The 26074-nt window shown below is 41.9% G+C and overlaps 1 protein-coding gene across 1 annotated transcript; it reads right to left on the minus strand.

Moving 5' to 3' along the window:
* Positions 1 to 22: 22 nt before the first annotated feature.
* On the minus strand, positions 23 to 24905 carry LOC118760901 (uncharacterized protein DDB_G0271670-like). Its single transcript, XM_036498514.1, has 2 exons — positions 24791 to 24905; positions 23 to 1241 (listed from the first exon to the last, which is right to left on the minus strand). Exon 2 carries the CDS (start codon positions 1202 to 1204, stop codon positions 23 to 25), a length of 1182 nt encoding a protein of 393 aa, XP_036354407.1. The 5' UTR covers positions 1205 to 1241; positions 24791 to 24905.
* Between the last annotated feature and the right edge of the window lie 1169 nt (positions 24906 to 26074).

The raw sequence follows: 26074 nt of genomic DNA on the forward strand, positions 1-26074 counted from the left end.
GGGCGAGCCCCCGGGCGAACTGCTATTGCCGCCGCCTCGGTGGTGATGGTGGTGGTGGTGTTGTTGTCGCTGGCGGTATGACGGCGCGTCGAAGCTGCCATAGAGTTTGCCGTGCAAGCTGCCGCCGGCTGCTGCCGCCCATCTTCGCGAGGCAGTTGTGCCGCAAGCACTGCCTGGGCTTCGGCTGCGACGCGAGGGAGGCGGAGGAGGAGAGGGAGGAGGAAGAGGAGGAGGCGGAGGAGGAAGCAACGGAGCCGCCACAGGACTTTTGGTGGTGGTGGTGGTGGTGGTTGTCGACAAGGCTGGTACAGGAGAGGCAGTTGCGTAGCACCGAATCGAAGCTGCCGGTTGTTATGGGACTGTCGTCTTGGTGATGGTGGTGGTGGTGGTTGCTGTTGTGGTGGTGGGGGGCATTGTTACCAGTGGAACTGGCAGCAATGTTGGTGGTGGTAGCGGAGGTGGTGGTGGTAGTGGTGGTGGTAGTGGCAGCGGTGGAAATGGTATCCGTAGGGATCGGTCCATTGAGGCGCCGGTTTGCGTCGCTAATCGCGATGCTGTGCCTCCGATGCGGATCGAATTGCGACGCATGTTGAGTCAGGGTGGAAGGGATTCTTTCATGAAAACAGCTTGTTTGTTGTTGTTCTTGTTGTTGGTGTTGGTGGTGGTGGTCATCTTCATCGTGGTAGTGATGTTGTTGTTGTTGATGTCGTCGTCGTCGGTCATCGCAGTCGTTGTATTCGTTGGCTGAACTCTGCTCCGAGTCTCTGTTGGCGGTGGTGGTGGTGGTGGTGGTAGCCGTGGTAACAGCAGTGGCAGCAGCAAGGGCAACAGCAGAGGAGGAGGAGGAGGAGGACTTTCGCTGTAACGGCTGTGGTAGAGAACCATGTGACAGGTCATGTGTTAAGTCACGTGACAGGTCATGTGACGAGTCATGTGACAATCTGGGAAGTTCGGAAAACTGGGTGGCCTCCTTCCCCTTGACGCCGTGCCGCCGCTCCGACTCGGAAATACGGGATGATGATGATGATGATGATGACGATGATGATGACGATGACGACGGTGACGGTGATAAGGATGAGGATGATGTGTTGGTGCCGAGAAAGTTACTCGCGTACTGTTCAATGGAGGCTGGCAAGTGTGCCATCGAAGTCTGATCGCCATCAATGTAGTCCTCACAACTTGACAGCATGCTCTTTTCGAACATCACGTCTTCGTCTTGTTCCTGGTCAAAGTGAGAGTTTCTGTAAGACAGAACAAGACAGAAATATTAAATTTCTAAATATCTCAAAGAGATATGTGCGATAGCAGAGCAATAGAGTAGTTGTATAGTCAACTTAATGTGACAGTCTCGTAAGAGAATTACACCACCGCTGTTTAGCCCTAGGAAGCATCGATGCTTCCTGTCGGCCTCGACACATTTCCTGTGTCCTTATATATTTACGAAGGGGAGACAAACACCCCCAACAGCCAGGCCTGCATCTAGATACATGCATGTTTCAGGATCTTATGCAGGCCTAGCTGTTGGGGGTGTTTGTCTCCCCTTCACAAATATATAAGGACACAGGAAATGTGTCATGGTCGACAGGAAGCGTCGATGCTTCCTAGGGCTAAACAGCGGTGGTGTAATTCCCTTACGGGACAGTCACGTTAAGTTGACAGTATAGAACCACTCCAGACAAGACAGAACAAAAGGAAAAATGTTAATTTGTGAAACTACGTATGGTGTCACAACATAACACAGCTAAACAATTATGAGCATTACCAGACGTTACCCATCACTACACTGCCGGGTAATGACCTAGTCAAGACAATTAGATACTTCTGCAGAAACCTATTACAATCACCATGCGGAAAGTGTAACCTCTTGAAAGAGCTGTTCTTCACTGCTGCTCCAGAGCATCGGCTGCGGGGTCACTCCGAAAAGCTCTATCTGCGATGATTTCATCTCAATCGAAGGAGAGGGGCTTTCTCCGTCCAGGTTGCGGATCTGTGGAATAAGCTGCCGGACAAGATAGTAAAGATGCCGACGACCGCTCGGTTCAAAGTCTCTCTTGACCAGAAATGGCCTGAACTCTTTGCATGAACACCCACCTTGTACATAACTCGATGTCCCCCTACATGGCCTTGCTTTTGCATTTTGAGCCAAAAAATTAACTTAATTTAACTTAACTTAACTTAGATACAGTCGACAATTTGTTTTCTTTTTAAATTCTATATTTCATACACTTTCTCTCTCTCTCTCTTTCACTGTATTTCTCATTAAGCTAGTGTTAGGAACATAAATTGTGACTAAGGTTTGGTGGAAGATTTTAATTAAATCGACCCCGAAAGGATGAAAGGCAAAGTAGTCCTCGGTGGAATTTGAACTCAGAACATAACGGCAGACGAAATACCTATTTCTTTACAACCCACAAGGGGCTAAACATAGAGAGGACAAACAAGGACAGACAAAGAGGTTAAGTCGATTACATCAACCCCAGTGCGTAACTGATACTTATTTAATCAACCTTGAAAGGATGAAAGGCAAAGTCGACCTCGGTGAATTTGAACTCAGAACGTAGCGGCAGACTAAATACCTATTTCTTTACTACCTTAAAGGGGCTAAACACAGAGGGGACAAACAAGGACAGATGAACGGATTAAGTCAATTACATTGACCCCAGTGCATAACTGGTACTTATTTAATCGACCCCGAAAGAATGAAAGGCAAAGTCGACCTCGGCGGAATTTGAACTCAGAACGTAACAGCAGACGAAATACCTATTTCTTTACAACCCACAAGGGGCTAAACACAGAGGGGACAAACAAGGACAGACAAAGGGGTTAAGTCGATTACATCAACCCCAGTGTGTAACTGATACTTATTTAATCGACCCCGAAAGGATGAAAGGCAAAGTCGACCTCGGCGGAATTTGAACTCAGAACGTAGCGGCAGACGAAATACCTATTTCTTTACTACCCACAAGGGGCTAAACACAGAGGGGACAAACAAGGACAGACAAAGGGGTTAAGTCGATTACATCAACCCCAGTGTGTAACTGATACTTATTTAATCGATCCCGAAAGGATGAAAGGCAAAGTCGACCTCGGCGGAATTTGAACTCAGAACGTAGCGGCAGACGAAATACCTATTTCTTTACTACCCACAAGAGGCTAAACACAGAGGGGACAAACAAGGACAGACAAAGGGGTTAAGTCGATTACATCAACCCCAGTGTGTAACTGATACTTATTTAATCGACCCCGAAAGGATGAAAGGCAAAGTCGACCTCGGCGGAATTTGAACTCAGAACATAATGGTAGACGAAATACCGATAAGCATTTCGCCCAGCGTACTACATTTCTACCATCTTGCTTCTTTCAGTTTCTCTCTACCAAATCTACTCACAAAGCTTATAGCAGGGTTAGGGTTAGCGGAAGGGACTTGACCAAGGTGGTGACCTACGTTGGAATTGAACCTGAAAACCAGTAATCGGGAAGCACACTTCTTCAACATGTGGCCACATGTTAATAAATATAACCAGACAGCTACATGTTACGAAACAATAAACAAGAGATGAATATGGAGGTTTTATAGATTGTTTCCGGGTTTATTCAAATGCACACACAGACCCCCCCCCCCCACACACACACATACACATACATATACCTACAGATACAAAAACACACACACATGTACACATATACACATACAACAACGAACCTACACGTACAAGCATTCACTTACACCCACACAGGTATATATACACACATGTACACACATACACACACAAAATCGAACCCACACATATACAAACACCTACACACACACAGACACACAGGTGTATATACCTGCACATACACACATATGTCCATACTAACACATATACACACGTACACACATACACAAAAAAAAAACCAACCTACACATACAAACACACTTGCACACACACAGGTATATATACACACATGTACACACATATGTCCATACTAACACATATACACACGTATACACATACAAAAACGAACCTACACATACAAACACATACACACAAGTATATATACACACATGTACACACATATGTCCATACTAACACATATACACACGTATACACATACAAAAACGAACCTACACATACAAACACATACACACAAGTATATATACACACATGTACACACATATGTCCATACTAACACATATACACACGTATACACATACAAAAACGAACCTACACATACAAACACATACACACAAGTATATATACACACAAGTATATATACACACATGTACACACATATGTCCATACTAACACAAAAATGAACCTACACATACAAACACACTTGTACACACACACACAAACACATACACACACACACATAGATATATATACACGCATGAACACACATATGTCCATACTAACACATATACACACGTACACACATACACAAAAAAAAAACCAACCTACACATACAAACACACTTGTACACACACAGACACATACACACAAGTATATATACACACATGTACACCCATATGTCCATACTAACACATATACACATGTACACACACACAAAAACAAAAATTAACCTAAAAAAACAAACACACTTGCACACACACACACACACACAAACATACACACACACAGGTATATATACACGCATATACACACATACACAAACAAAATCGAACCTACACATGCAAACACACTTGCACACACACAGACACATACACATATACACACACGCATAGGTATATATAGATGCCCATACACACATGTCCATACAAACACATATACACACATAAACACACACAGTACACACACACACACAGAGGTATATATACACGCACGTACACACATATGTCCATACTAACACATATACACACACTCAAACACATAAACACACACAGTATACACACACACATACACCCCACCCCACACATACACCCAGACACACCCACACATTGCTGAATAGCTCCATTGTCAACCTAATGTTTACAACTTGTCTCCACAATATCAAGCGATAATTTATTTGTTTTGCTGAAACAAAAGAAGCCTTGATGTTAAGAACAGAACACAAATAAATCTATATTCAAGCATCCTGTATCGTTATTATCATTATTATTACTATTATTATTATTATTATTATTATTATTATTATTTTTATTATTGTTGTTGTTATTGAGTGAGAGAGCAGTGCATGCCATTAAAGTGACACTGGGGTACAAATATACAAAGCCCAGTATACCCATCATGACTACCCGTCTGATAAGGGTACACCAGGCACATGCATTGCAACCATATGTGTGCGACATGGTGATCTCATATCAAGATAAACAGCACATGACCTTGCAGGTGGGGCCCAGTTAGAATTTTCTTCAGGTCGAGTAGCCCATCCCACTCAAAAGGTCCCTGAATAAGGGTTGTTTAAGGATGTTGAATGAAACACCCATGTTTCCAGAGGTGAATTATCCAAGCCTCCAAGAATCCCTCTCAACACATGGCTATGATGCTCCCCCACTACTTCTGCTCGTGATCAGAGATGCACATATCGTCAGCCACTAAGGGACATGGCCAACTGGTTAAGGTCAAACAACTGACAAGCAAATCTGTGGTATTGAGCAGAATATTTGCTGTAGCCCATCTTTTATACCAAGACAAAACAATGTACATGATAACACTTCCAATCAGTTAGGATGAGTAGCCATGAGAGCCACTGCCTGGTACTGCATCAGGGCATTTATTGTGATTATTATTATTATTATTATTATTATTATTGAATGAGAGAGCAGTGTATGCCATCAAAGTGGCATTGGGGTAAAATATACAAAGCCCAGTATACCCATCATGACTACCCATCTGATAAGGGTACACCAGGCACATGCATCACAACCATATGTGCGCAACATGGTGATCTCATATCAAGATTAACAGTGCATGACCTTGCAGGTTAGAATTCTTCAGGTTGAGTAACCCATCCCGCTCAAAAGGTCCCTGAATAAGGGTTGTTTAAGGATGTAGAACAGACATAAAGGATGGTTGAAAGCTATCTTCAGCTGCATGCAATATATATATATATATATATAGGTAGGTCCCGGGTTGAGTCGGGGTTAACCACAGTAAATAAGGTACTCAATACATAGCAGAGTAAATTAATTTATTTTATAGAAGGAGCTTCTACAGGACTAGAACTGTTTCATTCAAATGCCTATATATAGGCATAGGAGTGGCTGTGTGGTAAGTAGCTTGCTTACCAACCACATGGTTCCGGTTCAGTCCACTGCGTGGCATCTTGGGCAAGTGTCTTCTACTATAGCCTCGGGCCAACCAAAGCCTTGTGAGTGGATTTGGTAGATGGAAACTGAAAGAAGCCCGTCGTATATATATATATATATATAATATATATATATATATATTATATATATGTATATATATATATATATAATAATATATAAAATATATATATATGTATGTGTGGTTTGTTTGTGTGTCGGTGTTTGTCCCCCTAGCATTGCTTGACTTGACAACCGATGCTGGTGTGTTTACGTCCCCGTAACTTAGCGGTTCGGTAAAAGAGACTGATAGAATAAGTACTAGGCTTACAAAGAATAAGTCCCGGGGTCGATTTGCTCGACTAAAGGCTGTGCTCCAGCACGGCCGCAGTCAAATGACTGAAACAAGTAAAAGAGTAAAAGAGATATACATACATATATATGCCCCCATATATATCTTTATATATAAAACTGAAGTTGTGTGCTGTCTGTCTCCTACGATTTAGATTCCTAACTACTCCCACATTTTGCGGTGCAGTTTAACCAAAACCGGGTATCTTATAGTCGTGATTCATATCGAGCCCTTCTGGATATTAGCGCGCGTCTACGATGAGTCTACGATTTTAAAAATAATTTACCATCATTTTTTTCCATTTTAATGCATTTTTTTCGCTATTATATAAGGGAAGTACTCTCTAAAAATGTCTACGATGATCAACGATTAAAAAAAAAAATTACCATAATTTTTTTTCCATTTTAATGCATTTTTTTTGCTATTTTTTTGCTATAACTCTCTAAAAATGTTATATAGTGTTATTTCCCTTCCCTTACAAACCCGAGCAACGCCGGGCGATACTGCTAGTTATATATATATATATATGCGTGTGTGTGCTTGTGTGTCTGTGTTTGTCCCCCTAGCATTGCTTGACAACCGATGCTGTTGTGTTTACGTCCCCATAACTTAGCGGTTCGGTAAAAGAGACTGATAGAATAAGTACTAGGCTTACAAAGAATAAGTCCCGGGGTCGATTTGCTCGACCAATGGCGGTGCTCCAGCATGGCCGCAGACGCAGAGAGATATGTCTAGAGAGAAGGAAGGAGGAGGAGAGGGAGAAAGAGAGAGACCTAGTATATACGTGCTTGTACGAAGATCGTCAGATATAGTAAAAAAATAAATAAAAAAGAGAGAAGAGAGAGAGAGAGGATGGAGGGAGGGAAATGGCGAGACAGAGTAAGAGAGAGAGAAAGAGGGAAAGGGACGTGAGAGAGAGGAGAGAGAGAGAGAGAGGATGGATGGAGGGAAACGGCGAGAGAGAGTAAGAGAGAAAGAAAGAGGGAAAGGGAGGTGAGAGAGAGAGAGAGAGAGAGAGGAGAGAGGAATGGATGGAGGGGAAACGGCGAGAGAGAGTAAGAGAGAAAGAAAGAGGGAAAGGGAGGTGAGAGAGAGAGAGAGAGGATGGATGGAGGGAAACGGCGAGAGAGAGTAAGAGAAAGAAAGAGGGAAAAGGGGGTGAGAGAGAGAGAGAGAGAGAGATGGATGGGAGGAGGAAAAGGACGAGGGAGGAAACGGGGGGAGAGGAGAGGGAGAGAGGGGGGAGAGAGAGAAAGAGAGAAAGAAAAGAGGAAAGGGAGGTGCGGATGAGAGAGAGAGAGAGGAGAGAGAGGAAGAGGGGATGGAGGAGGGAAAGGCGAGACAGAGGAAGGGGAGGAGGGAGAGGCGAGAAGAGTAAAAGAGAGAGAAAGAGGGAAAGGGAAAGGGAGGTGAGAGATAGATAGTGAGAGAGAGAGAGAGAGGAATGGAGGAGGAGTGAGTGCAGCTGGAAGTGAAGGAGCCAATCTTGTCACACGCACTTCAGACTCTCATCGAGGCTTGTTGATGAAGGCTACAAGTGTCTGCTTGTGAGAATACTTACTTATGCAGCCACACTTCACAGCAGGAATATAATAGCGAGGGGGAGGGAGGGAGAGGGAGAGAGGGCGAGAGAGGGAGGGAGGGAGAGAGGCAAGCATGTAAGTGGGTAGGAGGAGAGTGGGTGGAGATATAACTTAGACAGATAAATAGATTCATACGTACGTACGTAAATGCATGCGTACGTACGTACGTACGTACACTCACTAGCGAGGAAGATAGCTATGGCAATAGAGAGATAGATAGACAGACACATAGATAGATAGATAGATAGATAGATAGATAGATAGATAGATAGATGGATGGATGGATGGATGGATAGATAGATGGATAGATAGATGGATGGATGGATGGATGGATGGATGGATGGATGGATGGATGGATGGATAGAGATAGATAGATAGATAGGTAGATAGATAGGTAGATAGATAGATAGATAGATGGATGGATGGATGGATGGATGGATGGATGGATGGATGGATGGATGGATAGATAGACAGATAGAGATAGATAGATAGATAGATAGATAGATAGATAGATGGATGGATGGATGGATGGATGGATGGATAGATGGATGGATGGATAGATAGATAGATGGATGGATGGATAGATAGACAGATAGAGATAGATAGATAGATAGGTAGATAGATATGTAGGTAGGTAGGTAGGTAGATAAACAAATGGATGGATAGATAGAAAGATAGACAGACAAATAGATAGACAATTAAGTAAATAAACCAAATGATAAACAAGTAGATAGATAGATGGATGGATGGGTAGATGGGTGGGTGGATGGACAGACGGACAGAGACAGACAGACAGACAGACAGATAGATAGATGGATAGATAGAGAGAGAGAGAGAGACAGACAAATAAGTAAATAAACCAAATCGTAAGTAGATAAATAGATATATAGGTAGATGGATAGATAGACAGCCAGCCAGAAAGATAGATAGATAGACAGATAGATAAGTTTCTTTATTGGCCACACAGGGCTGCACACAGATGGGACAAGTTACAAGGTAGAGCTTTTCTTTTGTGGGATGAAAAAAAAACCAAAATACAAGAGAAACAAAAAAAAGTGGCGTAGGTTTTCGATCAAAAGGGATCGTAAAAGGGGGGAAAAGGATAGATAGATAGATAGATAGGTAGGTAGAAAGGTAAATAGGTAAGTTGATAGGTAGACGGATGTATAGATAGATCAATTGCTCAGTGGGTAGGTGGATGGATGAACAGGTAGATTCCCCAGTTAGGTAGATACACAGGTAGGTTAAATATATTCTGTTGATGGAACGGATTCAAGAAAAGGATGGAGTAGGGAAACTAAAACACGGTAATTACATTGTCTTTAAGCTAAATGAATAAATCATTGATTACTTTCTTTCTTTCTTCCTCCTCCTCCTCCGCTACCACCACCACCACCACCACCACCACGATAACCAATGACAATAACATCGTCGCCACCACCACCACCACCACCACTAACAACAACAACAACCACCACCACCACCACAATGATTGACATTACTGCCACCACCGCCACTGCCACCATGGCCACCACCACCACCACCAATAACAAGAAGCACTGTCACCATCTCCACCACCACCACCACTACCACCACCACCCCAACTACCACCAGCACCACAACTACCACCAGCACCACCACTACCACCAGCACCACAACTACCACCACCACAACTACCACCACCACCACTACCACCAGCACCACAACTACCACCAGCACCACCACTACCACCAGCACCACCACCACCAACCACCACCACTACCACAACTACCACCACCACCACCACCACCACTACCACCACCACCACACCACTACCACCAGCACCACCACTACCACCAGCACCACACTACCACCACACCACCACTACCACAACTACCACCAGCACCACCACTACCACCACACCACTACCACCACCACAACTACACCACCACCACCACCACCAGCACCACAACTACCACCAGCACCACCACTACCACCACACCACCACCACTACACCACTACCACCACACCACCACCACAACCACCACCACCACAACCACCACCACCACCACCACCACTACCACCAGCACCACCACCACCACACACCACCACCACCACCACCACCACCACTACCACAACTACCACCAACACCACCACAGCCACCAACAACAACAACACTGTCACCATCTCCACCATCACCACTACCACCACCAGCATCATCACCACCACCACAACCATTATCTCTACCATCACCAACCATCACCACCGCCGCCACCGCCACCACAACCACCACCACCACGTTTGCTTGTAAAGTCATTATATCAATTGTTAATTGCCATTGTATTACCATTATTGTTTTCTATTTTGTTTTATCTCTTCTTCTTTTACTTCTTCCAGTGACCTGTCTGTGGCCATGCTGGGGCAATGCCTTGAAAGGTTTTAGTCAAACAAATCTACCATCGGGACATATTTCCGTCTACCAAATCCACTCACAAGGCATTGGTCGGCCCGGGGCTATAGCAGAAGACACTTGCCCAAGATGCCAAGCAGTGGGACTGAACCCGGAACCATGTGGTTGGTTAGCAAGCTACTTACCACACAGCCACGTTTTTAATTCTAATACTTATTCTATTAGTCTTGTTTTGCCGAACTGCTAAGTTACAGGTGTGCTACATTGTGAGTGGTCTACAGCAGTATCCATAGTCTTTGCTGTTAAAAGACTTGAGCTGGATTAGGATTAGGGTTAGGATTAGAGTTAGGGTTAAACTGTACCATTAAGAGGATGTAAACAAACCAACATCGGTTGTCAAGTGGTGGTGGTCGTGGTGGGAACAAACGCCAAAGCACACATAAGCAAAGTAAGGCTGAGTTTGGGTTCTTGGAGAGAGAATGCAGGCATAGGAGTGGCTGTGTGGTAAGTAGCTTGCTTACCAACCACATGGTTCCGGGTTCAGTCCCACTGCGTGGCACCTTGGGCAAGTGTATTCTACTATAGCCTCGGGCCGACCAAGGCCTTGTGAGTTGATTTGGTACACGGAAATTGAAAGAAGCCCTTCGTATATATATGTATATATATATGCGTGTGTGTGTTTGTGTGTCTGTGTTTGGCTCCCTAGCATTGCTTCACAACCAATGCTGGTGTGTTTACGTCCCCGTAACTTAGCGGTTCGGCAAAAGACACCGATAGAATAAGTACTAGGCTTACAAAGAATAAGTCCTGGGGTCGATTTGCTCGACTAAAAAGGTGGTGCTCCAGCATGGCCACAGTCAAATGACTGAAACAAGTAAAAGAGTAAAAGAGAGAATGCAAATCCTTAATTTATACACTAAAAATGATCATGAAATCTGGGAACAATAAAAATCCTCAAGACTTTCTGAAGATTTAAAGAATGATGAACGAAACAAGAAGATGCTTTCTTTCACAGCCTTGCTACCAAGAAGTTGGTCGGTCAAAATTTATTCTAAACAAGAGCTAGTAGGGTGCCAAGAACACCATCCGAGTGTGATCGTTGCCAGAGCAGCCAACTGGCTTCCGTACCCGTGGCACGTAAAAGGGCACCATTCGACCGTGATTGTTATTAGCGTCGCCTTACTGGCATCTGTGCCGGTGGCATGTGTAAAAAGATTCGAGCGAGGTCATTGCCAGGACCGCCTGACTGGCCCCCGTGCAGGTGGCACGTAAAAAGCACCCACTATACTCTCGGAGTGGTTGGCGTTAGGAAGGGCATCCAGCTGTAGAAACTCTGCCAGATCAAGACTGGGGCCTGGTGCAGCCATCTGGTTGCCAGCCCTCAGTCAAAATCGTCCAACCCATGCCAGCATGGAAAGCAGACGTTAAATGATGATGATGATGATGAAAAGCACTCAAAGAGCGCAAACCACCACCAAGGCAAAACCAACGGCCTCTCAGTGATTAGCCAGAGATGATTTTTAAAATGAGAATATCTGAAATAAACTCGACTGCTCTCACAAACGCGTAGGAGTGGCTGTGTGGTAAGTAGCTTGCTAACCAACCACATAATTCCGGGTTGAGTCCCACTACGTGGCACCTTGGGCAAGTGTCTTCTATTATAGCCTCGGGCCGACCAAAGCCTTGCGAGTGGATTTGGTAGACGGAAACTGAAAGAAGCCTGTCGTATATATATATATATGTATGTGTGTGTATATGTTTGTGTGTCTGTGTTTGTCCCCCCAACATCGCTTGACAACCGATGCTGGTGTGTTTACGTCCCTGTAACTTAGCGGTTTGGCAAAAGAGACCGACAGAATAAGTACTAGGCTTACAAAGAATAAGTCCCGGGGTCGATTTGCTTGACTAAAAGGCGGTGCTCCAGCATGGCCACAGTCAAATGACTGAAACAAGTAAAAGAGTAAAAAAAAGAGTGAAAGAGAGAATATTAAATAGGAATCGACTACTCTCAAAGATTAAGTAAAAAAACAGGAAAAGTGATCCAGAATCCTTGTCCAGTACCGGATCGATCCCAAAATCTAATCAGTTCGTGCCAGTGATGAGGCCAAACATCCCTGAAAGTTTCATCTGAATCCATCCAGTGGTTCTTGAGATATCTTGTCCATGGACAGACAAACAAATACGACTGAAAACAATACCTCTGCCTTCGTTAAGGTGGAGGTAATTAAAAAGAGAAAGAGAACACATACATACATTACTGGAACAACAGGATATATATCAACCAGTCTGGAGCAAAGTATGGCGTGGAGGCACATGGCCTAGTGGTTAGAGCAGCAGACTTGCAGTCGAGGGATCGCGGGTTTGAATCTCAGACCGGGAGATGCGTGTGTTTATGAGCGAAACACCTAAGCTCCATGTGGCTCTGGCAGAAGGTAATGGTGAACTTCTACCAGTCAGTGGAGGCACATGGCCTAGTGGTTAGAGCAGCAGACTCGCGGTCGAGGGATCGCGGGTTCGAATCTCAGACCGGGAGATGCGTGTGTTTATGAGCGAAACACCTAAGCTCCATGCGGCTCTGGCAGAAGGTAATGGTGAACTTCTACCAGTCAGTGGAGGCAAATGGCCTAGTGGTTAGAGCAGCAGACTCGTGGTCGAGGGATCGCGGGTTCGAATCTCAGACCGGGCGATGTGTGTGTTTATGAGTGAAAACACCTAAGCTCCACGCGGCTCTGGCAGAAGGTAATGGTGAAACTTCTGCTGACTCTTTCGTCACCACAACTTTCTCTCACTCTTTCCTCCTGCATCTTGCAGCTCACCTGTGACGGACCGGTGTCCCGTCCAGGTGGGGAACCTATACACCAAGAAACCGGAAAACCAGCCCTTATGAGCCAGGCATGGCTCGAGAAAAAACATTGTGAAGGCACATGGCCTAGTGGTTAGAGCAGCGGACTCACGGTCGGGGGATCGCAGGTTCGAATCTCAGACCGGGAGATGTGTGTGTTTATGAGCGAAACACCTAAGCTCCTCACGGTTCCGACAGAAGGTAATGGAGAAACTTCTGCTGACTCTTTCGTCACCACAACTTTCTCTCACTCTTTCCTCCTGCATCTTGCAGCTCACCTGCGATGGACTGGCGTCCCGTCCAGGTGGGAAACCTATACGCCAAGAAACCGGAAAACCGGCCCTTATGAGCCAGGCATGGCTCGAGAAGGAACAAACAACTAACAAAGTATGGCTAAACTTGGATTCTTGGGGAGAAAATACAAATCCTTAATGCTGCAAATGGTCGTGAATATTTGCGACTATAAAAATCTGCAAGTAGGTGGCCAGTCGAAATGTATTCTAAATTCAAAAGAGAAAGAGAGCACCCCACCCCCACAAACACACACAGACGTGTGTGCACATCCATTGAAAGTAAAGACTGGGAAAAAATTTGTACATTTTTAATTCTATGTTCAGCAGATTTCATTATAGGGTACGGGTTACAAAGGTACACGGGTAGAAAAAGACATGGAGATAACCTCCTATCCATAATTCTTTGTGGCTGTCTTTTGTTCTAATGTATAATTACTCTGTAAATAGAATTCACCAGAAATTTCAATTGCTATGTATGCCTCATTTAATATAAAACATCTACGTACAACGGGCATGGGACAACAATAAGCTGACCAAGACCACAAAAATGAAGATCTACCAGGCATGTGTACTTAGCACTCTACTGTATGGAAGTGAGACTTGGACGCTTTACACACGCCAAGAGCGTCGCCTAAACATCTTTCACCTGCACTGCCTATGGAAAATCCTTCGCATCAAATGGCAGAATCATGTCCCCAACAAAGATGTCCTCAAGCAAGCAGGAATACCAAGCATGTTTGCACTCCACACACCAAGATGTATGAGATGGCTTGGACATGTTAGCTGTATGGAAGATGGCAGAATCCCCAAGGACATACTCTACGGAGAGCTTGCTAGGGGTACTAGGTCTGTGGGTAGACCGTTCTTACGATACAAGGATGTTTGCAAAAGAGACATGAATGCCTGCAACATTGATATTACCAACTGGGAAGCATGGCACCTTGGGAAAGTGTCTTCTACTATAGCCTCGGGCCAACCAATGCCTTGTGAGTGGATTTGGTAGATGGAAACTGAAAGAAGCCTGTCGTATATATATATGTAGGAGTGGCTGTGTGGTAAGTAGCTTGTTTACCAACCACATGGTTCCGGGTTCAGTCCCACTGTGTGGCACCTTGGGCAAGTGTCTTCTACTATAGCCTAGGGCAGACCGATGCCTTGTGAGTGGATTTGGTAGACGGAAACTGAAAGACCTGTCATATGTATATATATATATATATATATATGTATGTATGTGTGTGTGTGTGTGTGTGTTTGTGTGTCTGTGTTTGTCTCCCTAGCATTGCTTGACAACCGATGCTGGTGTGTTTACGTCCCCCGTCACGTAGCGGTTCGGCAAAAAGAGACCGATAGAATAAGTACTAGGCTTACAAAAGAATAAGTCCCGGGGTCGATTTGCTCGACTAAAGGCGGTGCTCCAGCATGGCCGCAGTCAAATGACTGAAACAAGTTAAAGAGTAAAGAGAGTATATATTGCCCCTGTGCATCTTCTGCACACAAAAACTCTCATCCCGGTTAACCTACCTTTGATGTTACTGCACCACGTAATTCTACAAACATCGATCTACAAAACAACAGGTTTCCTAAAGGAAGACCGGAATTTAAGAGAAGAGAAAACCAAAAGATCTCATGATATTCTCTTTTACTCTTTTACTTGTTTCAGTCATTTTTACTGCGGCCATGCTGGAGCACCGCCTTTAGTCGAGCAACTCGACCCCGGGACTTATTCTTTGTAAGCCCAGTACTTATTCTATCGGTCTCTTTTGCCGAACCGCTAAGTGATGGGGACGTAAACACACCAGCATCGGTTGTCAAGCAATGCTAGGGGGACAAACACATACACACACACACACATACATACATATATATACATTTATACATACATACAAAGGCGGCGAGCTGGCAGAAACGTTAGCACGCAGGGCGAAATGCGTAGCCGTATTTCGTCTGCCGTTACGTTCTGAGTTCAAATTCTGCCGAGGTCGACTTTGCCTTTCATCCTTTCGGGGTCGATAAATTAAGTACCAGTTACACACTGGGGTCGATGTAATCGACTTAATCCGTTTGTCTGTCCTTGTTTATACCCTCTGTGTTTAGCCCCCTGTGGGTAGTAAAGAAATATATATATACATATATACGACAGGCTTCTTTCAGTTTCCGTCTACCAAATCCACTCACAAGGCATTGGTCGGCCCGAGGCTATAGCAGAAGACACTTGCCCAAGGTGCCACGCAGTGGGACTGAACCCGTAACCATGTGGTTGGTTACCAAGCTACTTACCACACAGCCACTCCTGCGCCTATATATATATATATATATATATATATATACATACTTACATAAATATATATATACATCATCATCATCATTGTTCGACCGTGGTCGAGACAATGGAATTTACTATGTTACGCCAGACTTCACGGTCCATCATGGCATTACGGAGGTCCTGTTGCTGGATGCCTGTATCCCTGGAGATTACATCAGGGTAGGAGAGTGTGCGCCCTCTGGTATTGCGAGTAGATGGCTTCCAGAGGAGAAGAGTAGAAATTACATCTTTTTCAGCTCTACAACAATGTCCAGCAAACTGGACTCTCCTACCTTTCACAAGAGATGACACAGGTTGTAGTTTCCCATATATTTGCATTTTGGTTGGATGGCGCTTCCACGAGAGATTTTGAGCTCTCATAAGGAGGCGAGTGTAGGTTCCATCCAACCGCCTCTCAAGCTTCTTTGATAACGTCCAGGTTTCTGAGCCATATAGTAGAATTGGTTCGACTGTGGTTTTGAAGATTTCAAGTTTGAAGTGTCTACTTAGATTTGATGGCCAGATCTTATGCATATCATTACAGGCTGATCAGGCCGTACCCTTTCTAGTCAGAAAGTCTTTTCCAGATGATGATATGTATGGCCCAAGATATTTATAATCAGAAACCATATTTAAAGGCGCATTGTTGAGAGTATGGATGATGCAATCACTGTTGGACAGGCACTTATTTATGTATTCAGTCTTGGCCTCATTGAGGTAAAGACCTACACAATTTGAGCCTTGTTCGAGAGATTGTAAAAGAGACTGGGCATTGGAGAGAGAATCACTGATAAGAGCGATGTCAGTGATATATACATACTTACATAATTAATATATATATATATATATATATATACATACGTACATACATACATATACATACTTATATAAAAGTATTTTGCTTGTATATGTATATATGCACAATTCGAGCGTGATTGTTACCAAAATCGCCTTCTGGCACCTGTGCTGGTGGCATGTATAAAAGGATTCGAGCGAGGTCGTTGCCAGCACCACCTGACTGGCCCCCATGCCAGTGGCACGTAAAAGCACCCACTACACTCTCGGGGTGGTTGGTGCTAGGAAGGGCATCCAGCTGTAGAAACACTGCCAAATCAAGACTAGAGCCTGGTGCAGCCATCTGGTTTGCCAGCCCTCAGTCAAAATCGTCCAACCCATGCTAGCATGGAAAGCGGACGTTAAACGACGATGATGATGTTGATGATATCAAATAAATGTCTTATAAAACTATTCAACACGTACAATCACAGCCACACCAACAATTCAACATACATCCATCATCAGCTGCCTCTCGGATATCATTATGGTTTTGACACCTGGGCAGTACCATTCAATCCAGCAGTGTCAACAGCACTAAAGTAAGTGTTGTTTGGGAACAAACATACCTTAGATATCACCACATTCATTCAATCTTAATTCTTGGAAGGATTAAATACTAACATTATTAATTAAACTACAACAAAGAAACCACATTCTCCTATGTACAAAAACAGTATCGGTAAACAAATCCAAAAAATAAACCTATAGGCGCAAGAGTGGCTGTGTGGTAAGTAGCTTGTTTACCAACCACATGGTTCCAGGTTCAGTCTCACTGCATGGCACCTTGGGCAAGTGTCTTCTACTATAGCCTCGGGCCGACCAAAGCCTTGGGAGTGGATTTGGTAAACGGAAACTGAAAGAAGCCCATCATATTATGTATATATATATATATATATATATCATATATATATATATATTATATATATATATATAGGCGCAGGAGTGGCTGTGTGGTAAGTACCTTGTTTACCAACCACATGGTTCAGGTTCAGTCTCACTGCGTGGCACCTTGGGCAAGTGTCTCTACTATAGCATCGGATCCGACCAATGCCTTGTGAGTGGATTTGGTAGACGGAAACTGAAAGAAGCCCATCGTATATATGTATATATATATATTTTAAATATGTGTGTGTGCTTGTCCCCCTAGCATTGCTTGACAACCGATGCTGGTGGTTTACGTCCTGTTACTTAGCGGTTCGGCAAAAGAGACCGATAGAATAAGTACTGGGCTTACAAAAGAATAAGTCCCGGGTTCGAGTTGCTCGATTAAAGGCGGTGCTCCAGCATGGCCGCAGTCAAATGACTGAAACAAGTAAAAGAGTAACTAACTCCTAAATTATCTAACTAAATAGCAACCTAGCCCTTGAAGTCCATGCAGATAATATCCCCACCAGTCTTCCATAGTTATTAATATAAAAGTGAAAGCTTTTATATTCTACTAGCAGTATCGCCCGGCGTTGCTCGGGTTTGTAAGGGAAATAACTATATAAGCATTTTTAGAGAGTTACTTCCCTTATAGATGCCAATTCGGGCTTTCTTAGCTATTTCTGTTTTGGTGTCTTCAAGCCATGAAGTCGTTGTTCTAAAAGAACGCTGGTCTCCTTGACAACGCTTTACGACGTTGATTTTCCTTACACTCCCTTCCCCACAGCTTCACGAGGGAGGAAGAAGGGGGAGAAGCAAACAGGTGCAGGTGTGACCATGGACGCCAACTCCGCCGCTATCGACACACGAAAAATTATGCATTAAAATGGAATAAAAAATGATGTTAAATTTTTTTTTAATCGTAGACTCATCGTAGACGTGTGCTAATACCCAGACGGGCTCGATATGAATCACGACTATAAGATACCCGAATTTGGTTAAACTGCACCGCAAAATGTGGGAGGAGTTAGGAATCTAAATCGAAGGGGACAGACACTCACACAACTACAGTTTTATATATATAGACTAGCACTATGACCCGGCAAAGGGTCATAGTTGAATAAAGTCATAATTAACTGATCCTCCTGAATTTTCTTTTGCCCAAAGCCAGAAACCTTTCAGTACCCCCTTGAATACATAAGATGTAGATTTGAGGGATGTTTAGGATAATTTCACTGTTATTTCTAGCATAGCAGTGATCACAGTGGAACAAACATTTATACATACCTGCATACATACATACATAATACATATATACATACACATATATATATACATACATATGTATATACATAATATATACATACATACATATATACATACATAAATATATACATACAATACATATATACATACATACATTTATACATACATACATACATATATACACACATACATATATATACATACATAATACATACATATATACATACATAATACATATATACATACATATATACATACATACATACATGCATACATACATATACATACATACATATATACATACATACATATATACATACATATATACATACATATATACATACATACATGCATGCATACATACATACATACACATACATACATACATAATACATACACACATACATACATACATACATAAATACATACATACATAGATACATAATACATACATACACACATACATACAAACATACATACATACATACATACATACATAAATACATATATACATATATATACATACATGCTTAATACATACATACATACATACACACACATATACATACATACATACATGTATACATGTGCCGGTGGCACGTAAGAGAACCATCCGAACGTGGCCGTTGCCAGCGTCACCCCGAGTGGCCTCCGTGCAGGTGGCACATAAAAAGCACCCATACACTCACGGAGTGGTTGGCGTTAGGAAGGGCATCCAGCTGTAGAAAACACTGCCAGATCAAGACTGGAGCCTGGTGCAGCCATCTGGCTTCCCAGACCCCAGTTGAACCGTCCAACCCATGCTAGCATGGAAAATGGACGTTAAACGACGATGATGATGATGATACACATATATACGCCTCTCGCTTGCTCATTCTCCACCTCTCTCTCTCTCTCTCTGCTGATCACCTTAAGTGCGTGTGATTAAAATGCTGGTCTGTTTATGCTATCCACTACACGCGAGTGCCCGTGTGTATTTACGTATTTATTGTATATATATATATATACGTGCATGTTTTGTGTTTATAAGCTTAATGTAGGCGCATGACTCGTATAGATATCTGTTTTTCCGTCGGTTTCTATGTATATATGTATGTGTATATGTACGTAACTGTATATATGATATCTTTATATATAAAAGTGAAGTTGTGTGTCTGTCTCCGACGATTTAGATTCCTAACTACTCCACATTTTGCAGGCAGTTTAACCAAAACCGGGTATCTTATAGTCGTGATTCATATCGAGCCTTCTGGGTATTAGCGCGCGTCTACGATGAGTCTACGATTTTAAAAAATAATTTTACCATCATTTTTTTTCCATTTTAATGCATTTTTTTCGCTATTATATAAGGGATGTAACTCTCTAAAAATGTCTACGATGAGTCAACGATTTAAAAAAAATTTACCACCACTTTTTTTCCATTTTTGATGCATTTTTTTGCTATTTTTTGGCTATAACTCTCTAAAAATGCTTATATAGTTATTTCCCTTACAAATCCGAGCAACGCCGGGCGATACTGCTAGTATATATATATATATGTACGTTTATATTTATACGTGTGTGTGTGTGTTCATTTGCGTGTACGTGACACAATGTATGTATGTTGATGTTTATATATACGCATGTGTAATATATACACAAGTGTGTTTATATACTTATATACGCGTATCCTGTTGCTTAGCTTCGGATCGTCCCCACCGCAGGTAATCAATAAATCAAAGGCGTTCCTACCATGATCGTCTCTCCTATTTCTAAACATTGGGGACTACTTTATCTCACGTATCCTTCCACATCGTAATAAAAAATTTGGATTTCAGGATAAGTATCAATTAATTTCGCTGTTATTTCTAGCATACCAGCAACCACAGACAGGATCGCTCGTTCCCTCGTGGGCCTTATTCTAAGACGTAGATCCAGGGAACAGGAAGTATATATAAGTATGTTTCTCCATTCTCTAATTTTGTAGTTATATATACATAACATATATATATTATATATATATAATATATATATATATATATATATATATATACATACATCATATATATATATATACATACATATATATATATATAATTACATACATATAATATATATATATTATACATACATATATATATAATATACATACATATATATATGTATAATATACATACATATATATATATGTGTGTTGTGTATATGATTATATATATATATGTGTTGTGTGTTATGTATAGATATATATATATATACATATATATATATATATTACATATATATATACATATATATATATATACATACATACATAAATATATATATATACATACATATATATACATACATATATATACATAATACATATATACATACAATATATACATACATATATATACATAATACATATACATACATACCTATACATACATAACATACATAACATACATACATATATAATATATAATATATATATATATATATATATATATATATATACATATACAAATGTCCAAATACTAGGATCCTCGGATATTTTGCCTTGCATCTCCTCCAAGGCTAATGAAATCCAAACTGGTTGGAGCCGTTGTTGTTTAGCCCTAGGTCAGTCCTGATCCAACAGGCCTATGATCAAAGATGTTCCGGTTAGAACCAGTTTGTCTTTTTTGCTCAAGCAAAGGCTATCAAAAACTACATTCCGAAATTGCCTTCATTTTGTGTCACCCACGATCAATCCTGACCCAACAGACCCCTACCAGCTGTGACAACGGGGTCTTTAATTCTGACACAAGAGTATCTAGGACTACGCTATCTAAAGTGCCTTTCCGTACTGGTCCCAATCCAGCAGATCAATGATATTCCAGCCATGACTATCCCGTCTTTTATTAACGCATAATAACCGTTATAGCTCGAGGGAGAGAACTGACTGCTATTTCTAGCAGGCAGACGAGCCCGTAATGGCCCCAACAGACCCGTACCAGCTGTGACAACGGGGTCTTTAATTCTGACACAAGAGTATCTAGGACTACGCTATCTAAAGTGCCTTCCGTACTGGTCCCAATCCAGCAGATCAATGATATTCCAGCCATGACTATCCCGTCTTTTATTAACGCATAATAACCGTTATAGCTCGAGGGAGAGAACTGACTGCTATTTCTAGCAGGCAGACGAACCCATAATGGCCCCAACAGACCCGTACCAGCTGTGACAACGGGTTCTTTAATTCTGACACGGAGTATCTAGGACTACGCTACCCAAAGTGCCTTTCCGTACTGGTCCCAATCCAGCGGATCAATGATATTCCAGCCATGACTATCCCGTCTTTTATTAACGCATAATAACTGTTATAGCTCGAGGGAGAGAACTGACTGCTATTTCTAGCAGGCAGATGAGCCCACAATGGCCCCAACTAATCCCTCTTTGGCGCCAACAACCGATACCAGTTATAGAATGCGGGATAGAGGGGCGGGAACCTGTATCGATATCAAAATGCATCGACTCGATCGCATGGCCTGCTAGAAATAACAGCCAAACTCCCTCAAATCACACACATACTCCAGCTGTGACAACGGGATCTTTAATTCTGACACAGAGTATCTAGGACTACGTTACCTAAAGTGCCTTTCCGTACTGGTCCCAATCAAGCAGATCAATGATATTCCAGCCATGACTATCCCGTCTTTTATTACGGCATAATAACCGTTATACCTCGAGGGGAGAGAACTGACTGCTATTTCTAGCAGGCAGACGAGCCCATAGTGGCCCCAACTAATCCCTCTTTGGCGCCAACAACCGATACCAGTTATAGAATGCGGGATAGAGGGGCGGGAACCTGTATCGATATCAAAATGCATCGACTCGATCGCATGGCCTGCTAGAAATAACAGCCAAACTCCCTCAAATCACACACATACTCACGCGTGCGCGCACACTTGCACACCCGCTATAAACGATGCAGATACGGATAATACTATGCTTCTAAATAAAAATACAAAGGCGGAATGGTCATGGGTGGAACCTCGTTGCTCAGCTTGATTAAAGGCCGACGTAGGGTTAGCCAAAAACAAAAAAAACAACAACAACAAGCTTATTGCTATTCGGACCGTAATCTAAATTAGAATACGGTGCGAATAAAAGGCGAGAGTGTCACGGTTGGAATGCTTGGTCTGTTTGAGTGTGGTTTCTCGATGGGGTAAGTTGACCTGAGGTGAAACAACATGCACGTAAACACACACACACACGCATATGTGTGTGTGTATAAACATATATATATATATAATATATATATATATATATATATATATACACACACACATATATATATAATATATATATATATTGTGTGTGTGTGGTGTGTGTGTATACGCACGCATACACACACATTACAACATTGAGAAGGCAGGCAAATATATTTTGAAATGAAAAGAATTTATAGTATAACACACATACATACATAAGTACATATACATACACGCATATATTTACACTTTAATATTTATATACACACATAGATAGATAGATGCATACATACATAGATAGATAGATGCATACATACATAGATAAATAGATAGAATGATATATATATATATATATATATATATATATATATATATATAGATAGATAGATAGATAGATAGAATGATTATATATAATATATATATATATAGATAGATAGATAGAATGATATATTAATATATATATATATATATATTATATATATAGATAGATATACATAGATAGAGAGATATAAAAGATGGATATAGATATATACACATACAAACATTACACAGATACATATATAAGATAGATATATGTATAGATTCACACTTAAATACACACGTATACATATACACACATAAATACATACAGATAGGTCGATAGCTCGATAGACAAATAGATAGATGGATGGATAGATAGAGAGATAGATAAATAGATAGATAGATAGATAGATATAGATAGATAGATAGATAGGTAGGTAGGTAGGTAGGTAGATAGATAGATAGATAGATAGACATAGATAGATAGACAGATAGATACATAGATATAGATAGATAGATATAGATAGATAGAGAGACAGACAGATAGATAGATAGACAAACGGATGGATGGATGGATGAATGGAAATAGAGAGCGGTTACTAGCCATACACAGATAAATTGACAGATAGGTCGATCGATTGATATGCATACATATATTGATCGATAAATAAAATATATATTGATCGATAAATAGATTTTACTGTGGTTTTCAATCAGTCTATCTATTTGGCTTACGTAGCCCGCGACATAAATAGATAAATAGACAGACAAATAGATAGATGGATGGATAGATAGATATAGAGATATAGAGGGAGAGATGGATAGATAGATGGACATAGAGAGATATAGATAGATAGATAGATAGATAGATAGATAGATAGATAGATAGATAGAGAGAGATAGAGATAGATAGGTAGATATTTAGATAGATAGGCAGATAGCTGGATAGATAGAAGGATAGATGGATGGATAGATAGATAGATAGACAGACAGACAGATAGATAGATAGATAGATATAGAGATGGATAGATGGATAGATAGATAGATAGAGAGATAGATAGAGAGATGGAGAGATAGATAGATAGATAGAGAGAGAGAGAGAGAGAGATAAATAGATAGATAGATAGATAGATAGATAGATAGATAGATAGATAGATAGATAGACAGATAGATAGATAGATAGATAGATAGATAGATAGATAGATAAATACATAGATATATGGATAGATAGATAGATAAAAATACTATGAAGAGAGAGAGAGATGGGTTAATATGGTGTCTGGTGTATGTTTTACCTTGAGTGTGGCACTATTACGAAGACTGCCTGGCCAGGAATAGAACCCACAACACGGCAGAGATAGCATGTTTACGTGATACAAACCAACGGTGTGCTAATCAACTGAACAAAGCTCTCACCCTCCCTCTATCTATCTGTTTATCACCTCAACTCCCTCTCCCACTGTCACTTGCTCTTTCTCCCAGTCTCTCTGCTCCTCATCCTCTCTCTCTCTCTCTCGTTGATTCACTGTCTCCCACACTCTGCCTTTATTTATCTACTTCTCTATCTATCTATCTATTTCTTGCCCCTTCTCTCTCCCACTGTCTTTCCCCTTTTCTCCCACTGTGGCTCTTACTGCTCCTCATCCTCTCTCACAGATTCTCTGTTTCCCTTCTTTCTCCCTCTCTCTCCCTTTTATATTCTTCCTCCCTTTTTCTGTCTCTACCACATACTGCTTCTCTTTCATCACCCCCTCTCTCAGTCTTTCTCTCTCTCTGTGTCTTCTGCTTGCTGTCTCCACATCCTGCATTCCCTCTCTCTATCTCACTCTGTCTTTGTCTATCCAGCTGACGCACTATTTCCCACCCTCTCTCATTTACTATCTTCGTCTCCCTAATTTTTTCACACTACTACTCATTCTCTCTCTCTCTCTTCTTCCCTCCCTCTCCCACTGTCTAGCTAATTGACTCAGTTTCCTACATTCTCTTCCGTATACACCTCCCCCTCTCTCACCACCACCACCTTCATTACTGCCTTTCCTCGAAAACGGTGCCCCTCTCTCTATTGTATTACCACACTCGAACACACTCCCCTTCACTCTTTCGCCCTTACTGCCTCCCTCTCTTTTCTTACTTCTCCTCCAAAAATGCCCCTCTATCTTTTCTTACTCCCTCTTCCTACACCACTGTTCCTTCTCTCGTTTTTATTACCTCTTCCCCTATCATAGTTCTCCCCTTTCTCTTTTTACTGCTTCTTCCTCCTGCACCCCTCTCTCTCTTTTTTTATTGCCTCTTTTCCTAACATGACCCCCCCCCTGTATATCTTTTCACTGTCTCTTCTAACGCTCCCTCTGTCTCTTTCTTTCCCTGTCACCCTTCCTCTCTCTCTCTCTCTCCACCTATTTCTCACACCTCTCTCTCTGTCTACCTCACTCAACACCGTCTTCTTTCCTATTCCACCACCGCCGCCGCCGCCGCCACCACCACCGTGACCGACCGAAAACTGCAGCAGCACGTCTGTCTGTCTTTCTGCCTGCCTGTCTGTCTCTTCCTTTTCTGCATCACCGATTCACACACGCACA

Source organism: Octopus sinensis, unplaced genomic scaffold (assembly GCF_006345805.1).
Source record: "Octopus sinensis unplaced genomic scaffold, ASM634580v1 Contig01442, whole genome shotgun sequence".
NCBI lineage: Eukaryota > Metazoa > Mollusca > Cephalopoda > Octopoda > Octopodidae > Octopus > Octopus sinensis.